The sequence below is a fragment of the Calidris pugnax genome, unplaced genomic scaffold (assembly GCF_001431845.1).
Source record: "Calidris pugnax isolate Ruff unplaced genomic scaffold, ASM143184v1 scaffold17, whole genome shotgun sequence".
In the NCBI taxonomy this organism is placed as follows: Eukaryota; Metazoa; Chordata; class Aves; order Charadriiformes; family Scolopacidae; genus Calidris; species Calidris pugnax.
The window spans coordinates 4,928,793-4,948,954 of record NW_015090794.1 but is presented as its reverse complement, the minus strand read 5'-3'; the positions used below and the strand labels follow the sequence as shown (position 1 = coordinate 4,948,954).

At 38.5% G+C, this 20,162-nt stretch overlaps 2 protein-coding genes across 2 annotated transcripts in view; one reads left to right on the top strand and one right to left on the bottom strand.

Annotated features, from left to right (window-relative positions):
* Positions 1-10,434, top strand: part of LOC106884871 (cytochrome b-c1 complex subunit 2, mitochondrial) — a 32,817-nt gene extending 22,383 nt beyond the window's left edge. Inside the window, exons 4-15 of the mRNA XM_014936600.1 lie at positions 49-131; positions 1,389-1,453; positions 2,445-2,501; positions 2,863-2,987; positions 4,413-4,510; positions 4,940-4,997; positions 5,212-5,307; positions 6,214-6,413; positions 6,679-6,759; positions 7,313-7,389; positions 9,101-9,254; positions 10,191-10,434. Of these exons, the coding sequence (XP_014792086.1) occupies positions 49-131; positions 1,389-1,453; positions 2,445-2,501; positions 2,863-2,987; positions 4,413-4,510; positions 4,940-4,997; positions 5,212-5,307; positions 6,214-6,413; positions 6,679-6,759; positions 7,313-7,389; positions 9,101-9,254; positions 10,191-10,274 (1,178 nt within the window). The 3' untranslated portion in view covers positions 10,275-10,434. The remainder of the gene's footprint in view (positions 1-48; positions 132-1,388; positions 1,454-2,444; positions 2,502-2,862; positions 2,988-4,412; positions 4,511-4,939; positions 4,998-5,211; positions 5,308-6,213; positions 6,414-6,678; positions 6,760-7,312; positions 7,390-9,100; positions 9,255-10,190) is intronic.
* Positions 10,435-10,957: 523 nt separating this feature from the next.
* Positions 10,958-16,453, bottom strand: PDZD9 (PDZ domain containing 9). The gene is given in 4 exon segments (XM_014936195.1): positions 10,958-11,306; positions 12,281-12,476; positions 15,757-15,934; positions 16,343-16,453. Coding segments are annotated over 4 exon segments (834 nt in total).
* Positions 16,454-20,162: the final 3,709 nt, after the last annotated feature.

The window sequence follows — 20,162 nt, the reverse complement described above, 5'->3', positions numbered from 1 at the left end:
GCTTAGTTATTGCATCTCTGGAAAACTTTTCTCCGGCTTCAAGAATTGGTGTGTTTATTAAAGCGGGCAGCAGATATGAAACCCCTAGTAACTTGGGAACTGCTCACTTGCTTCGTCTTGCATCTACTTTGGTAGGTGTTTATGCTTTTGGTTATTGTGTTGGCAGTAGGTGAGGTGGTGGAAGGTTTATGATCGCAAAGAGAAACGATATGGTAAAATTTAATGTAAGAGATCTTATAAAGCAGAAAACAATACACATTGATTCTTGGTTATCTGGTTCAGGTGCAGAAGAAATTACATTACTTCCTGGAAGACAGGCAGTGATACTTATTTAGAATTATGCTCCCCATTGGTGTCTTAAACTATATCTGTATAAAATATATCTACGTGAAGGTATGCACATAACTCGTTTTCTTTAAGCTGCAGTAAGAGTTAACTTGGGTGGCTGATACAAACTCAATTTTGTGTGTGTAATATTCCTGAATAGTTTTTCTTACTACTGACATCAAGATATTTTAAGCTCCTTGTTTTCCCTTTCTCTTTTATGGCTAGCTTCAGTTATATGAGATGCTACGGAGGCAGATACCTATCAGCAGGTTCAAAAAAGAATCAGACAAATTCATTGATAGCAGGTCCTTAAGCAGTTGCTAATAGGAGTAACTCCTGTAGGTACTTCAGGAGTACCATTGAATGAGTTGTGGGATGTTATATTTAAACAGCCTCATCTGTTGCCACGGTCAGGTACAGGCCATTGGGTTACATGTCCCACAGGCTTGACCCACTGTGGCTGTTCCCCTTGTTCCTGTTTATCTTCATTGCTGTTGGGGTGTAGCTGCAGATGGAGACACGGCCTCTCTCGCACACCAGCCAGGCTGTCATGCTTAAAGCTGTGCAGCACCGCTGACGTGCCTTTGCTGTTGCATGGGCTCCATCCACATCAGTTTCAGGCAGAAAAAAAATAATGACATCCCAGCTGGTTATTGCCGCCTCCTCAACTGCTGGCTGACGCCGCTTTCCACAGAGAGCTGTCAGCAAAATAGTATGTACAGGCATTCCTTGCCCTGCTTTTGTCAGGCTTATCAAATTCAAATAATCCTATTAAATGTTCAAGCAAACCAGGGTAATTCTAGAATGGGCTTGGTGAGCAAATATGTGCACAGTTATGGTGGAAAATCAGAGAGGATGATAGAAATGATAGAGGGTAGGGATGCAGTAAGCTGGCTCTACTTTTCAATATTACTTCTGTATAAATGAATAAACAGATACTGTTCTACTGTTCTAACTTTGCCTGAGCACTGAACAACCTCAGGCAAATCTGTTCTTAATATAGGTAGATTTTTAAGTTGTGCTTTTTCTTTCCTTTTTTTTTCTTTTTTTTTTTTTAATAGACTACTAAAGGAGCATCTTCTTTCCGGATTACTCGTGGCATTGAAGCTGTTGGGGGTAGCCTAAGGTTTGTAACAACACACAGAGATAATCTGTCTTGGTAAAATGCAAACAAGCTCTATGACTAAAGGAAACTTAAAACAATAAGCATGGCAATATGTAGGCCTGGTGTGGTGATGGTACTTGAATAGTGAATGTTGACAAGGAACATCTTTCGTGCTTTTCATTTGGTTAAGGTTCAAGAGTGCACCCATGATTGATATTTTAAAAGCACATTTCAGTTAACAGCATATAAATGTTACGTACCTCGTAAAAAATATAATTTGTCCAGAAAGCTTAATGTTCTTTCTGCCTTTTCAGGCTTTGAGATTAAACTTCCTGGAATCAGTAGATTTTGTTATTTTATTTTTTTCTCCATCTTTTGTGAATAGATACCACTCGTCACACTGCAATTTTGGGAACAATTGAGACTGTAGTTGGCTTTCATGATTTGAGAGTTTAAAGCCTAGAAAACAAGCCTAAGAGAAATAAAAGAGGGATCTCGCTGTACCTGCTTTCTTGCAATGTATCTTGAAATCATCCAGTAAGATTGTTTTGTATAGAATTTGGTTAAAAGCAGTGTTTTATGTAATTTGAGATTCTCCCCTTTTTTGTTCCTGTTAATCACAAATGTGTTGAAGCAAGTGGAAAAGACCAACTATGTTTTCTGCCCAGAGAGAATAATTTCTAAATTGCCTTGTTTAGTACATACACACACTTTTATTCAGATTTTGCTATTCAGTCGTATTTGTTGTTTTACCTAGAATTATCATGGTATCTGAAATTCTGATGGTCACAAGACACTTGCTATTACTTGAATACTTAAGATATGAGTTTTCGTTTTGTGTATTTCTGCTGTGTGTATTATCACTCCTTTAAACAGTCATCTTGAGCAGGTTAAAGTTTAGCTAGATATTCCAGTCAATATCTTGCTGACAAATTCAATCAAATGGGAATATGTGTGAAAATCTAATTCTGTGTTCTCTGCTGAAATTGATTTCATATTTTTTCTCATTTAGCGTGTACTCAACAAGAGAGAAAATGACTTACTCTGTTGAATGCCTGCGTGACTATGTGTAGGTATCTAGATATGTTCTAAACTGAATTATTGCATTCTTTACAAACTGCTCTGTAGTAAAGTAGAGACCTATCATTTTACAGTGTAGGAGTAATACCTATTTTCGTGTCTTTCTAATAAACCCATAAATTATTGTATTAGTATTCAGCTTCTGTATCATGCTATTGAGTACACAAATGCTATGGAACTGAAGTTCAGTTCTCATATTTTGTAAAGCAGTGCTAATAACTACTCTGGCTCGAGTGATTTATTTTTTTGTTAATGTGTTGCTTACAGATTAGTTTGAATTGCTTTCAACTTCAAAAGAAATGTGTGCTACTTCTGTTGTGTTTAACACCTTTATAACTCTTTTAATCTAGTGACACAGTAATGGAGTACCTTCTCAACGTCACCACAGCACCAGAGTTCAGACCATGGGAAGTAACTGATCTTCAGCCCCAGCTGAAAGTTGACAAAGCAATTGCATTTCAGAATCCTCAAGTTGGTAAGTGTATTTTCTGATCCACTGCATTTGAAGCAGCTCCTCTGAAGCAAAATTGAAAACTGTGCAAAAAATAGAGTTTGCCTTTTGCTCTGTCATGTGACCATTTTATTTTTCAGTTTTTCCCTGTTAATAGGTATTGTTTTTCTGCTGTTAAGGAATGTTTTGGGTTTTTTCTAAATTCGCACACTTTTCCAGCCTGTGCATAGCAACGTTTAGCAAATAACGTGCTGAAGATGACTTACACCATTCTCCTTGACAGCTTCCATTTACCTTTTTAAGCACAGCCAAAGAACATGCGAGTCATGATTGTGCAATATATTTGCAGCAGCTTGTGTTCTGAAAACAATATTTAGGTATTATTCATTGATGTGGAAACAGTATTCTACAAAAGACTTCTTGAATTTTTATGGTTATTTTGGTATTAAAAAATGTGTATTTTCATTACATTGAAAGATGATTCCAGTTTTACGGTTATAAATTTAGGTTTGTGGATTTTAAAAACAATAAAACAAAAAAAAAACACAAAGCCTCAGCCAAACCAAGCCTATTCTGATGTATCTTGTGTTATTTAACTCTAGTCATGCCAGTTCACTCAGGTAGCGCACTATAAGCATCATTTGTACTACTCCATGAAGCGTGATCACCTTCATAAGCTTTGGCTTATATTGAAGCATGAATATTTTTTTTAAATCAGAATTGAGAACAATCTTTGTTTTTTATACTTGTGCCAACTACAGGTTGGTTTCATAGTAATTTCATATTATCACGGAATTGTCAGAGTTGGAAGGGTCCTCTAGAGATCATCTAGTTACAGTTATGTTCAGAATCAGAACTCTGAAGAAAGGAATGTCATCTTTCTCTTGAGAATATTTTGAGAATGTCAAAGGGGACTGAGTAGGATGCTGTTGGATGCAAGAAAAAACTAATGAGAAGGGAGTCGAAGACACTGGCATCCGTCATCTCAATAGGGAGATAGATGAGACTTCACACTGAGCTACAAATAGTATTATAAATAGACCATTCTTTCTCAAGCTCAAGAACAAGAGGTGCTTACAGTGAAGATGATGATGATCCTATAAGTAAAAGGATGTTGGAGTTTGTTGTTTTTTACTGCTTCCCCTCCCACATGCAGTGATTGCATTTGTAGCTTGCTCTTGAGGCCAAAAAGTGTTGAGCATATGCAAGATTTTTAAATATTTATTTATATGCAAAAGAATAGAAACCCTCAGACTAGATTCTGTTGTCTGAGGGTCTGGATGAAACTTCCATGTGTATTGGATTATTCCAGACCTGCTTTTGCAGACTTTGTAGTGGTTAAGGTGGACCACAGCTCCATTTCACTGGGGTAACTTCTAGTTCATTTGTAATCTTCATTAAAAATGGCTCTTGCATTAACCATCATCACTGAAACTTTGTTCCTTTTAGGAGTGCTGGAAAACTTGCATGCTGCAGCTTATAAGACTGCTCTGGCAAACCCCTTATATTGTCCAGATTACAGAATTGGAAAAATTACATCTGAGCAGGTAGGTTTATTAGTATTGTGTTATAAATCTGTTTCAGTTTCTTTATCAAGGATAGATGACAGAGAATATGAATTTAATAAACATACAGTCAGTATTTACTATCATATTAATCTTGTATTAAAATGATTTATTTTCATGCAGCTTCTATTATTGGATACAGAACTTACGTTCACGTTTAGAGAGGTGGTTGATGTCAGTGGGTTGGTGTTGATAGGAAGACTGTCAATGAAATGCAAGTCTTCTTGTGTATAAGGGTTTTGTAGTTGTCACTGGAGAATGCGTAAAATGCTGTTCTATAGACATTTGCTTTTGGAAGTGTTGGAGTTTGCTGCATTAAGAAGTATAAGGCTGAACAGTGGATGTCAGAAACACACTTGCCATTTTTGTTCTTCATACAAAATCCCCTAAAATGTGAATTTACTGTTGCAGCTTCACCATTTTGTACAGAACAATTTCACAAGTGCGAGAATGGCTCTTGTAGGAATAGGTACGTATGGTCCTTATTGGACACTGCAATTCATAACGGAAAACTACTGTAGAAATTTGAGTGAAGTGAAATGTTAGCATAACGGAAAACTACTGTAGAAATTTGAGTTCTCTGTAGAAGTGAAATGTTACGATACAACTAAAACACTTTCATGTAACTTTTATGTAGCTTTTCAATGCCATTATGTTACTTGGAATAAACTATTGTATTACAGGTGTAAAGCACTCTGACTTAAAGCAAGTTGCAGAGCACTTTCTAAATATCCGAAGTGGAGCTGGTATTTCTAGTGCAAAGGCTGTCTATCGAGGGGGTAAGTATGTTTCTTGCATCTGTTCTGAATGACTGATTTTCTATTTATTATAAATATAGTATTATTCAAATTTGCAAATGAAAACTATACTGTTGTACTAAATGCTGTACATGGGAAGTGACAGTTCAGAGGCATTTCCCATCTAAATAAGCAGAGCGTTATTCCTCACCATGGAAACTTCTGGGATAAAACTGAACCCGTATCTCCAACAAAACTTTACTTGCAAGCTCATATATTCCCTAAAGTGAAAAACAAGCTGGCATATGGTTTCTCATGGCATTTTGGGGAAGATACCTTTAAAATTAGATGAAGGACTGTCTAGAAGTGATGGTAGGCTTTCTTTTTAGGGAAGATGTTAGAATGTTGTACATCTTTCATGAAAGAGAAAGCAATGCTTAGGTCTTTCAGAGCAGTATCTTGTGCTAATATCAATAGCAATTGCTGTTCTTTAGTTGGACTGTTGGATCACTCTGTAAATGGATGGGGGGAAAAGTTTCCAACTTCTAATATTTGACAGGAATAACTTCACTTTCTATAAAACAGGGTAAACATTACTATGAACAGAAGGTCTGCTGCTTTTCTGGATATTTGTTGCCTGGAGACTCACTGAGTTTTATGATCATTTGTCATTTCTGGTTTAGGGTCAGGTTCAAATAAGGCGTAGGAAGGTACTTAGTTTTGTGATTGCAAGAAAATGTTTGCATGTAAAGGACTTACTAAAATGACCTACAGCCTATTGACAGCTTCTTACCATCTTCCTGAGTGGCCATGCAGTAACTTCACACCCTGGGTTCTCTTTCGTGAAGCTGATTCCTGGATAGAAATGTTTCCTTTCCATACCTCTGAATGTACAGTAGCTTCTTACTGAACACTGCATTACCTTTTATTCTGTTGTTGTATTTTTAGGAGAAATCAGGCAGCAGAACGGTGATAGCCTTGTCCATGCTGCGATTGTCACAGAAGGAGCTGCCGTTGGAAGTGCAGAAGCAAACGCCTTCAGTGTTCTCCAGCATGTTTTGGGTGCTGGACCCCTTATCAAGAGGGGAAGCAACGTGACCAGCAAACTCTCCCAGGGTATTGCTAAAGCAACCACCCAGCCATTTGATGTAAGTTCAAAGGGTTGCTGTACAGTAAAATGCATATTATCCTTTGGGAGGTTACTACCTCCAGCTAGAATCTTAATTAGTTCGTTCTTGCACAAGTTATGATATTTCAGCGGCAGCCTTCCAATCTGGTCTCTTCTCTGCACAGAGGGAGTTTAGCTTCCTGAATTACAGTATTTTAGATCCTAATAGTTTTCCTTTGCTTGATGCTGAGTTGTTCTGATACTTGAAACAGTTGATGATGATGATGATGATGTTTGTTTTGCAGGCTTCCGCATTTAACGTTAATTACTCTGATTCTGGGCTCTTTGGGGTTTATACCATATCCCAAGCTCCAAATGCTGGGGAGGTGAGTTGCCGATTAGAATTGAAGTATTGACAACATAACCCTCAAAGTAGTGTTTTGATTTGAGATGGTGACTGATTAATCTAAAGAAAAGTCAATTCATCTGGTTTCTTATATAAGAAAGCTGCATGTTCGGTTATGATATAGCTCTAAGCTGGGGGTGAGACTTGCTTTCTGGGAAGTACAAATACCTAATAGTAGTAGTAAAATACCTCGAATTGCTGACTGTAATTGCCGATTTACATGTGTAAGCCAAAGCATGACATGAGGAATGTGGTGGCTTTTGAAGCTGGCAGAACTGAATACTCAAGAAAAATGGTGAGACTATACAAATTAATGTGATGTTGCAGCTTAAATCCACACTTTTTTTGTGTCTCATTTGGGCATTTATTACAGTGCTTTTAGTTTTGTTCTAAAGCTGTTCAGAATTGAGTTCAGGCAGACAATCCTAGCACGGTCAGCTGCTCTCCCTGAGGTTTTTAAGATGTCAGATAAGAAAAATAACATGTTGAAATTTAATGTGGGAAGAAGTCTTAAATTATTTAATTTTCTTCAGGTCATTAAAGCTGCTTTGAACCAGATAAAGGCAGTTGCTCAGGGCGGTGTCACTGATGCCGATGTCACAAATGCAAAGTAAGTGCATAAAGAACTTGTGTGTGTTGTAAAGAGAAGTTTTTTAACATGTAGCTACTTGTCAAACACTTAAGAATATTCTGTACAGCAAAGCTTATCATTGTCTTGTAATTATTTCCATGGGCAACAGCTCGCTTTCCTGCATTTAAACTGAAGCACTGTCAATACTCTTTTTTTTTTTTCAAAGCTGTACTGGTTCTCTGGTAGTGGTATTTCCTAATAGAAACTTGTCAGACAAGTGTTAATGTTTTCTGAAAACGGTTTCAACGTAAGAAATTAGCAAGTATCAGCAGATTCTGTCGTTTTAATCACACTCTGTAGTATTAAGATGTATTTAAATTAGAAACTTAAATTGCATTATTTAGGTAATTCACTTTACAGTCGCACTACAGCAATTCCCAAAACAATTATATTAAGCAATTTTCTGCATCTTCAAAGAATAGTAGTAATGAAGGTCTGCAAGTGTAAAGCACTGAATTAGTGATGCTACATCCAAGTGCTCGAAATACGTGTCCCTAGGAATATTTGAGATGTGGAAAATTACTATTAGATCTGCAGTAATGCCAACAAAGTTTTAGGCTCTCTAATTTGTAAAAGGTTGTGCCACATTAGTCAGTGCTTGATCTCCAAGTGGTGTTAAACTGTCCTGAGCCTCTGAAACTGTAGTTGCACAATGCAACAATATAGTACAAATTCACTCAAGTACCAAAATTAAAATATTGTCGCATACATAAAATACAAGACTCATGTAAAGCTTGATTACACAAAACATGATAACCTAGACATGATTGGCTGTACCTTAATCACTAATAGCTAAATGGTGAATTCTGGACCTTTATGTTTGGCATTATTAGTTTTGTGTGTTATGAGTTTGTTTTGTTTGCTAGTGTTTGGGTTGGTGTTTGGGTTTTTTTTGTAACAAAGCTGCCTAGTATTAGGGTGTTACACGCAGTGCCGTGGCTTTTTTTTTTTTTTTTGAGTTTCCCTTCTGGAATGGCTTCGCATATCACATACTTTCTCTATTACCCTTTTTCCTTTAGTGACAAAAAAAAACCAACCAAAAAACCCTAATTCAAGGTCAGTGATATTTGCAGGCTCTTGCAATTCAGTCAAAAATACCAAGCTACTTAATCGTATTCTATTGGAATAAACCATTTTCTACTGTTTTGACTTTTAAAAAATAACAAAAGAACTAGCATATAAAAATAAGACTTTCATATGTAGCAGTGAGGCTACGTGAAACAGAAGAAACAGTATAAACTTCCTGTCGGAGCCAAACCATTTACATTCATTGCTGCTTTGTCGCTTACAGTAAAATTGTTCTGCTTACATCTGTTCTTGATAAGTTTAAAAAGCATTCCAGTTTCTTAATTTTTAACCTTAATAGATTAGTTTGTCTCATTCCTGGGGTACCTGCATTAGTCGCTTCAAACAGAAACAAATTCTGAGCTACAGATTTTCTGATTGTGTGGGGTGGCTGATCACTCCAAGGCAGTAGATGTTCAACTGCCCTGTCGTTTTCATGCTTGGCCTATTTGTGGGGCTTCTTCTCTAACTACAGAACCCTTCCGTACTTGAAAAGACTTCAAAATGAAGAGGAATCTTGAAAACTTAAAAAGCACCAAAAACTCATTGCACTTCCAGGGGCAGTGGGGAAGGTAATAACAGGAATTAGATGCTCACTCATCCTTAATGCTTTGTTTGATGGCAGAAATCAGCTGAAAGCCACCTATTTGATGTCAGTGGAGTCTGCAGAAGGGTTACTGAATGAAATTGGCTCCGAGTCACTGGTTTCTGGCACACACACATCACCATCTGTTGTTGCTCAAAAAATCGACTCTGTAGCCACTGCTGATGTTGTGAATGTAAGTATGTGTCGGCATCTACAGGTGTTTCTTAATCACTGTGTAAATTTGTTTTATACAAAACTGGTGCTCATTTCTTTGTGTTTGTAAACACACACATATACTATCTTCAAAAAAAGCAACTCATTTACAAATCCCATCTTTTGATGTCTTTACTTACTTTATTAACAGAAGACCCTTTAATCCTTATACTACAAAACTAGTATAGCTGAGTATGTGAAATTCTTATCTACTTCACTTAAATTTACCAAGACTGCCAACTAATATTCATGGAAAACTTCATATTCGTTGCAGCGCAGGCACTTCTGTGTCAAGGCTTTTAGGATTCCCCAGTCTAGAACATTTAGTGTGCTTAATGATAAATTAACAACTGAGTTGTTACTCCAGATTATCGTGTTACTTATACTTGAAGCAAACTTCATACAGAAATCCATCAGAAAGAGAAATTCTAAGATAAGAAAACTGTTTTTTCACAGTCACTGCTAATTTGTGTTGCAGTAGCAACTAGCAATAGTAAGTAGTAAGGAGAGAGCCACTGTATCTTCTGGTGTAATAATTATTCTCAGAATAATCATTTTCAAAGAGTTTGTGCCTTTTATATCTGAGGTCATTCTGCCATTTCTGTTTTGATTAAAAAGTAACAAGAAACTAAATCAGAAGTAATGAAGTTTAGACAGCAAAAAGGAAATTGTTTACTTGGTGTACTATAGAATCATAGAAGGGTTTGAGTTGGAAGGGACCTTAAAGATCATTGAGTTCCAACCCCCCAACACCTCCCACTAGAGCACGTCACTCAAAGCCCCATCCAGCCTGGCCTTGATATAGTAGTGTTGGGATTGCTTTGTTTTAATAACTTGAAGCTGAGACTATGAACAGGAAGATAAACTCTGTTGTAGTGGATATTTCCTTATATCTATATTTGTGATTTATTTTCAGGCTGCAAAGAAGTTTGTCAATGGGAAGAAATCAATGGCAGCTAGTGGGGATTTGGGAAATACTCCTTTCCTCGATGAGTTGTAAAAACAAAACCGGGATGCGGATTCAAGATGGACCTGACCTCTAAGTCACCTATGTTCTAAATTACTACTAACTTGTTATTTATGAATTCAGTTCTTTCAGAAAATTAATCTGGAGTAATTGTGGGCTTGCACTCATCAAATAAAGTGCTGAGTTCATACAATGTGTTTGTTTTTTTCTACTGAAAATAGCATCTAATCCTGATAAGTCTGGTTCTGTACACTGAACCTAAAACTACAGTCAGAAAATAAAGTGACTTTTAGTTGATGTAAAAAATAGATATATCAAAAATCATGACTGTGATGTAGACAAATACTGTAATTGCCACTGATTTGTCCATGAATTCTTGTATGTTCAGGAAAAGTTATTGATAAACTGAATGTGCCATCCTTATATCAAGTAAATGAACAAACTTACCTTTAAGCAAAGATGAATATATTAGACTTTCTTAGAGCTTGTGACTGCTGCTTGTCTGTGACTGGCAGAGACAGTGCTTCTGAATGGCTTCTCCACAAGTAGAAAGATAGACATCTTTGAGGGGAGGGCATTGCTGAAAAAGCTTTACATAGCTAATATATCATTTCAGATATCTTGGGACACTCAGATATTTTTTTTGTTTGTTTTGAAGTCTAGGCATATATTGAAAGAAAACAGAAATTTAGGTTTTGAAGAAGTCACGTTTTGAGCTATTCTGAAACAATGGTAAATTCTTCCAGCTGGGATGTATCTGATGCAGAAGGGCAGGAGGGAGTGGAACTGGTCTCTTTGTTTTCCATACCCCAGTATGAAGGAGGTCTAACGCCACGAGCATCAAATTTAGGATTGCACAATGTATCAGCATCATTGTGAAGTACAGCATCACAACCAGTGGCTGTGCCTACCCTGAGTGTCTGGCCCGTATCAGATATTGCTGGGAACTTCTGTGTGAACTCACAACAGTGTGACTGGGAAGATGCATGCTGGAAAGTTTCCAGGTCTACGTCATCGTCATTACTGGACCCGGTGTTGTCTTCATCCTCAGCATCTTCACTTGTGCTGAAAATAAACAGCATGGTATTACTTTAACGTGCAATAATTCCCACAGCCTTTTAGTTAACTACTCAGAGAGTCTTAAGTCTTTCTGCAAATACTTATTTCTGAAGCTTCTCCAATATCAAACTAATACTATTATTCATAGTCCTTTGCACAGTTTCCTTTGGACTCTAAGAGCTAAATTGAAATTTGGTCAACGGAAAAGCAAGCTGTCCTTTTTCTGCTCCTTCAGAATAGTGAATAACTTGATGTATTTAAACCTAAGCGTAGAGGTTTAATCACCTTGCTGCCTGAGCTTCCGTTATGGTGTTCTAGCCTAATTATCTTCTTTTTGTACTTCTGTTCCTTCCCCTACCCTGAGGTTTCTTTTCTATTAAAACTTTGTGCCTCAGGAAAACTTGTAACTGCTTTATATCCCATCTAGATTAATTATGCTGGCTATTTGAGCCACCTCTAGGATTGAGAGCAATATATTTTTAAAAGCTGCTGTATGTAGCGGCTCTCACAAGAAGAGTTTATTTTTCCTGAAGTTTAATTTTAAAAGTCCTAATCGTTAACCGCTGTCAGTAGTTTGATTAAGAAAGCAATAAGCTTTTTACATAGTTGTAGCATGACCTCCACCTTGGATGTAGACAATGGTAAGTAGCTGATGATGGCCTTGGCTATTACAAATCCACAGCCTCTTGGACTTCAGTGACATTGGCAGCCAGACCTTTTATGGTCTCTCTGGAGGTGGGAAGGGGCATATCTAAAATTAATGTCTGCCCTGACCCTGTCCTCACTGTAACTAGGAAAGTAAACTTTTGGTGTTTGTTCATCTCAAATCACAGTTTTCTATTTCAGAAAAATAAATGAAAGTAAATCTTTAGACTAATGTTTTATCCTAAAATGAAAAAGCTATTACGCTATTTATTCTTTCTTGCTAGAATAATAAGCAAGGTGTGAAATTTTAGTTATGCACAATACTTATTTCTTACTCTGCTGTCATCACAGGAAGCTTTACTTCAGGAATGAATTCAGCTGCATTTTGCCAGTGATGAGGTACTTCAACAAAATCTCTGTAAACTCTGATTTGTAGAGAAGTTCCTATAGGAATGTCGTGCAGGAGTTGCCTAAGCTCTCGCAGAGTCCATCCTAAAACGTTAGTATGTCCAATTTTTATTAGAACATCACCTGCCAAGGAACAAAATGTACAGTAGTCAGTTTAAGAGACTTTTGCAATTTTTTTTATTTTCATATTACAAAATACATAGTCTTAACCACTATAATTTTACATTTGTATATAAAAGCATGTGTTTAGCACCTCTTCAAACCAACTGGATGCAATTTTGGTTTTGCTTTCTTTTTTAATGAAAGTTTTTTAGCTCTTAATGACTAACCTTTTCACAACACTAAGGAAAGCTGCAGTCCTTTATTTACTTTGGGATTTTTTTTGAATGATTGTGCTATACTTTAGATTGCCTGTTCAGTGCTACCTTCCCTTTCTGTGGGTTTTTTTAAGCAAGATAAAAGTACAACAGTAAATAGTCTGACCAGGACTGCTGTTTGGGACCAGATTCCAGCAAGGTTGAGTCGAGGTTACACAGCTGCACTCCTAACAGTTCTGCTGGCATCTGGCCATGGCATCCCTGAACTTTTTCACAGCTGGAATACCCTGTCTATACGTCTCTGCTGCCTACCCTTGTGTGTCACCTTGCTGTGCATCGGTTGGTACGGAGCCAAGCAGACCCCTTCCTCTGCAGTGGCTGAGGTTACCCAGGTGGATGCTGGAGAATCTGTGTAACAGCTGTGTCACCTTGTGTGTGTCTGTGCCCCTGGAGGATTCCAGGGTTTGACGTTCCTCTGTGGGTGGTGCCTGTCCCTCTGTGCTGAGGACACCCAACACATGGGTAGGTTGTCACACAATGTCAAGCAAAGCTGGGGGAGAAGCAGGAGACGCCTGCAAGAGCTGGTGCAGAATCTAACTGAAGAGTTCCAGCAAAAAGTGGTGGTGATGTTTTGTTTATTTGTTATTTTCTTTTAAGGGATAAGCTACAAATAATGTTCTTACCACCTCCTGCCAGTGGAAAGCACTGAGCTGCAGCTTTGCAAAAAGCAGCACTGCAGCCAGGAACAAGAAAGCACCAAAGCCCCAAAACCTATGTATGCCATGGGGTATAACATGATGGGCTTTGAGGGTCTGGGAGGAGTTGCAATTACTGGATAAACCTGTAATTTTGGAGACTGCAAAAGGCAAGCAGAATCCATCTGCAATGCACTACAGCTCCATCAGCAGCCTGGCAGAAACAGTTGCACAGAGGAGCGGTTTCAGTAAACATTATGTACTGAACTGCAACAGAACAGCAGAGGGGATTTAAACAAGCGGTACAGCTGTCTGCTGCCATATTAGGCAGAGCAAGGAGTCTCTCTCCGTCTGCTCTATTTTCTTCTTAACCCTTTTGGGTTAAAAATGCCTATAGCAAAAATTGACAGGCTTTAAAGCTGTCTACCTGAACCACTGACTACCATTTTTTTGTTCACTTTTGCCACTAACTGCTCTTCCTACTACTGTCATCATCACATCCTCTCTCCACTCTAGCTTATCACAAGATACTGGTTCTACTGGGGTGCAAATAAGTAGTTCTGGAACAAGTACCAGGACAGCAGATAATAAAAAAGCAACAGAAAACATTTTATCAACAGTTTTATGTAAGTTCTCGTCCAAAGGTTAATCACCCAAATTACATGTTTCAAAATGCATAGAGATATTGTACTTGGGCTTTAAAATATCTGCAAGACACTCCTGGCTTTTAATAGATTCTTTCAGAATTCTGTTTTTTACTGCCCGTACTGTGCTGGTAACACTGCTGAGGTGAGTCAAAGCCACGTCTGAACTGCAGAAGTAGATAATTCTCTTCCTCTGCTCCAGCATCTAGACTCTGAACCACCCAGTTCTCAGCTCACTTATCAGTTTTGTGATCGTGATATCATTTAGTGGCCACTGAAGACTTATGTGGAGGTTGCACTATGAAGGTGGTTTTGAGGAAACACACATACTAAGCAGCCCTGTTTCTTTTTACTGGCGCGGAGAACAAGGCATGCATATGTACAAATGAGTTTGGTGAGTCTAACTGTAGGGTTTTAAGACATTAGTGCCTCCCACTACCTCTGTTAATTTTATTGAAAATGCTTTTGGAGCTTGCCTTTTTCACATTGTTGCAAATAGAGCTATTTAGTTTCGGTGATTAATATTCTGTATTATTTTACCTTATAGATGTAAAAAAACCCCACGAAATCCATATCATATATATGATTTTGTATACCATAGGGTTTTGGTTTTTTAGGGGATAGATGAAAGCTATCAACTCCTAAGATAATAACTAAATAAAAAGTACTTGTTCAAATCCAAATCCATTTCTATTTTATGCTCATGATTTTTCCACTGATTTTTATACTTGGATCAAAAGTGCAAAGCCTAGCTCAAAAAGAGGTTAAGAACTCCACTTGGTCTCTTTTATTGCATCACAGAAGTAGATCTTTCTTCCTAGTGCTTGGAATTCTAATTCTCTCTGAAAGGTGTGAGAAGAAAGGACTGCCAAAATTATAAAGGCAATGCTGGGAAAATTGTTCTAATTTAAAGATATGATTTTTCAATATGCAGCCAGTAAATTTCTGAATTACTTCATTACACTCAAGTCTTAGCTTCATAGATTTCTATGTTAGAGACAATTTAATAAATGGTAATAACATAGCACGCTGTCATCCCCAAACTGTAGTTCATGAGTCTAATGTAATTGGTCTAGGGACCCATACGAAGCAGTCAAATTTACAGAGCTTTCAATTACAAGCTTAATACAGGAGTCTGATGTTCCACTAGAAACCTTAATAACTAGTAATAGTCTGTTGGTACTGATATGGCACATTTCAGGTTTAAAGCATTTAGCAAACGAACACCTGTGTAGATTGTTAGAGCACAGAGCTTAGTCCATTGCCACTTTGTAACTACTCTGTATAATAAAGAGAAACAAAAAGCAAACAATAATGCAAATTAATGTCAAGCCTTGGGGAAGTTTTGTGTTAGAGTGAAATGACTCAAACAACAATGCACTGAACAAAGAATATTATTCCAGTTAGTTGCTATACAAAGGTAATAGTCAAACTGTTTTTGGACAACCCCGCTGATGAACAGGAAATCTGTTTTTGCTGGAGAACAATATATAGACTTAAATCTTAGTCTGATTATGAAACAGTCACCCATATCAGCTATTTTAAGATCACAGGTATTTCATTACAATGGAATGCTGGCACTGAGCTTTATACAGTTTGTGCTAGTTTCTTTTCTCTGTAATTTTAAATTGAGTTTCTTTTGATCTGTGTAAGTGTAAATAAATCAGAGACAGGCTCAAAGCATAAACATGGAACAAGAATATTTTCAATGCTATTAAATTTGAATATCACTGTGGTTTCTTTTTACCTGGTTTTAGCTTTCCATCTTTAGCTGCAGAGCTTTTCTCAACAAGGCTTGTTATCTGGAGATATGGCCCATTCTGTATGATTATGAGACCCAATCCTTGTTCACTCATCCTAATATTTGCATTTAATGCTGCAATCAGCATGTGCTGAGAGACATTTTCCAGTGGTGGCAATTGCCCTTCAAAAAGTGAGAGGAAAATTTTACTTGTTGAAAGTGTGATATCATTCTTCAATAAAACATCTGAGGAAATGTTTGAGCAGGTTCTGTACCCATTTTTAATTGTCCATACAGTTAAGTCCCTCATCCTTAATTGCTTCTCGAGATAGGCAATGCCTGCTGAGTTGCTGCCAAAAAGCCATAATAGTAACGCTTATAAAAAGTTAGTGTACTCCATAAACTAACTTTCTGCAAATAAATATACTCATTTCTTTAAAGTCACACATTTTACCAACAGAAAAAGCAATACTGCTGCTAAGTATTCATTACAAATGGTGATATATTCAGGGAAGGTAGAGAACAGGTACAGAATAACATAACAGAGGATTTGTCAGCTGTTAAGGACTTCAACAAAAGATTTAATTCCAATAAAAATTTGATTTTTCAAATCAATATTTATAGAGGAGATTAATTTCTAAATTTCCAGCAGATTGCTTTCACACCCTACAGCTGACTTTAGGGAAGGGACTGTACTTGCCATATTTAGCAGCTAGAGAAATAAAATACTCTTGAACATCCGCTATCCATTATAATGCATAATACAAGTAATACAATATAAATGACATTATCCCAGTGTCTCCACCAAGAAATATAATAGGGCAATAAAGTAAATCCTCCGTCTCCCAAGCCTCTTCTCATCAAGAGCCAGAAAAAGTTAAGACTGTCACATGAGTGCTTAAGACTCCTAAAACAAACTGTTTTCTGTTAAAAATTACTTTTTTGTCTCTGATTTAAGATGTAATCTCTAAACTTCACTTCTGACAGAAGGGTAGCAATAATTTAACTGCTTGAGACCATCTCCAACAGTCTGGAAGCACTTAATTAAAATTCTCAGCACTTTACCCCTCTTCTGTAATATACGGAAACTTGGTCATCTTTCCAGTGGCTTCAGTAAAGCTTTGGATCAGGCTCTAAATGACAGCTCAGAATGTCTATAGGAATGGTTTTAATTTGTTTTTCCTTCTCAGTGAATAAGGAAGGATTTTTAATTTTTTTTTTTTTTTGTTCTTCAGTAGAATACTACATTTCAATTGGATGAAATCCTTAATTTTCACGGTCATGCAACAAAAGCAAAGGAAGACCCACTCTGGAACACACTATCATGTATTGATGTTTCTGAGAGGTTGGATGTCTGACCTGCTGCTGTTTCTCTGGCTCAGGAATTTATGCAAAGTGGAACAGGATCAGTAGAAGGAATCAAAACCTTTCCTATGGTGTTCTTGGTCACTTTTCAATACATGTGTGTTTCAATCTTTGTCAGCCAGAAGGGGGAACTGAATCCTAGTTTCCTACTTCCAGAATGGCTAATTAACTCCCAGGCCAATAAATGTAAACAGATGATACGAAGTAAGGTTACTTTATATTATTTCTAGCCAAAATTATTCAGCAAATTCCATCAAAATTCATGAGCAGTTGTAGGTCAGCAAATGATCAGCAGTGAAATAACAAACAAAAACCACTAATAACGAATGTAGCTAACTTTAATTAGAAGCCAGAATCCTGATTTTAAGCTTCTTATTGCATGAAGTTATCTTGCTGGACATAAGAGACTTAAAACTATGAAAGCTGTGACTAATCCAAAGCCCACAAAATATTTAGGAAGAATGCTAAGATTCACACTTCTAGATGAGACTCTTGTCACTCTCATCACTGTACCTGATGGCAGTCTATCTAGTCTCCAGGGAAGGTGGATTTTCTCTTTGTTCTATGCTACCAAAAGTTTAGACACTTGAGAAAACTTACATTACAGTTCCCCTAACACTGTCCTGATTTTCTCCAAGGTCACCCTTCAATTCTGCACTTTCTGCAGGTAGCAGCATAGGATCTCATTCCATCCTCTTCTGCTGAAGAAACATCCTTTTCCTTTTGTCATCTGCCTATGATTCTGTTCCAAACATTTCAGCTCAAGAGCAGGAGCGCCTCTTGATACTAAGAAAATTTGGGGCACTGGGGGCTCTCTGAAGAAGATGAACTGTCTGGTAGCACAAGGACTTAAAAAGTTTGAGATACTGAAATACAGGAATGGAAGAGTAGTGCTGGGGCAGCAGTGAGGAGGAAGAAATGACCAAAAGAGATGGAAACTCACTCTTAGTTTCATCTCCAGCTGCTGACGAAGACTCTGTATGTTCCATGGAGTCCAGAGGAAGAGTTTTTTCTGTGGATCCAAAACCCCTGGGCAGGCGTATGCTAGACGAGCCTCTTGGAAATGTGCTGCTGCTCCATGATGGCCTCTGGAGGAAGTCTACCAGCAGATGAGCAGGTAACAACTCCTAGCAACGGCTCAGAACACTGTGGCAGGTGGGTTCCGAGCCCCCTCCCAGCACCACACCAGTAACACCCACTCCAGCACCACACCAGGGAAGTCTGGCATTGGTCTACATCTAGGGCAACGTTTCAATCCAAGAGGAGCAATTTGATTTAGGCTGCCTATCTGTCAATACTGCAGCTCTGTCTGAGGCCCCAAAGATTTCTGGAGAACCTATAGCTAGCTGTGTCCTCCCACATGGCATCCTTAGGCATGTACTCATCTCCTAATAACTCTTGAGAAAGATAAAGTGACCACACAGCCTGCAGGGTATGAAAACTGGATTCTGTCACTATTTCTGACTGCAGATTTGCCTGCATATCAAAAGCCAAGGAAAACCATATCTTCCCTTTGTGTACCCTCTCCACTCTTCCTTCCTTTATTCCCTTTGCCATGAAGCTGAGTTATTTGAAGACAAACACATTTTGAGGCAGACTTTTATATAATGCTTGTATTAAAAGCTGTTTAAATACCACTTAAAGCCAGTTTATAGGATAGTTGCAGATGATTCTTGGAAATAACTTCTTTTCAAGGCTGCTGGCTTACCATTGTTGGTGCAACATAATTTCTAAATCTTTTAAATAAAAAAAATCAATTGTCCCACTGCTTCCATGCACCAATTGTTTCCTGTTTAAAGGGAACAATTTCAGCTGGTTTTCATCAAAAGTCTTACTATTTTCTCCACCCTTAAGAAAATCTGTCAAAAATTGGCAATTTCAATAGAACCTAAGTACAGCTCTTGGTCCTCCAAACAGTAAGTCCTACTGATTGCTGTTAACACCTTAAGACTACTTCACTAATATCTCCATTTTGTTTGTATAGTCTCCCATCTACATAAAAGACTTACATAAAAAGAAACAGCACAGGCAATGGGCCGCTTGGCTTCCTGGTATGTTCTCTATAGACCAGTTGTGCTGCTCTGGAAAAAATAAGTGGGTGTTCATTGTTAGAAGGGAAAATATATGTAAGCAATTAGACATTTTTAAAGTACCTGTAGATGTGGGGGCTGCTAGACTAATTTAGTTCAGCATTCCCATGGCAGAGTGACAGTACTGAAGGCAGAGAGTTACTGTGGCCAAAACCAGGCTGGTTTCCCACATTTGGTGCATTGTTCATTTATTGGCTGCAGATTCCCCTAAGCTTCAATGTAGCTGAATCCATGGAGAAGCACATCATCAAAAATCACTGTATTTGGATGAGGTTTCTAGTCAAGATTAATTAGGTTCTCTTCCAAGCATACAGCACAGACAGCAACGCAAGATTGTGCTTCTGTGGCACTCCACGGTTATGTAATGTCTGGAGAAACCTCTGTGAATCGGTCCTTCCACTTCCCGTGATTTGACCAATGCTACAGAACCAGCTCTAGAAATTTAAGCCAATGCCCAAAGTTTCAAAGGGATAGAGAGTGACCTGTGAAACATGAGGTAATATTTTTCGTGGCAAACACAGATCTATGATAGTTCCACAGTCCTTGGCCAAGTCGCTTGCTCTCCTCTCCCTGGGCACCTTGTTTCCCTCAGGGGATGGCAGGCCCTGGGGGCAGGCCCCTTGAGGGCCGGCAGAAATCCCCCTGTGCCTCGGTTAAAAAACACCTTTGGGGTCAGGGATTCCTGAGGGCGACGAAGGACCAGGCCGTGGGGCAGGTGGCGGGGCTCATCCAAGCCGAACCTGTGAGGAGACGAGCCGGAGCCAAGGCCCCGGGGAAACGGCCGCCCCTCACAGGAGACTCGCGCCAAGGCTCCCACCACCCGCGCGCGCCGGCCGGCAGCAGCGCCCCCCTCAGGCCCCGCGGCGGCCGCATGCCCCGCCCCCTCCCCTAAGCCCCTCCCACCGGCAGCGCTCCGCCCCGCCCCTCGCCCCGCTTCACGCTTCGTACAGGCATCCC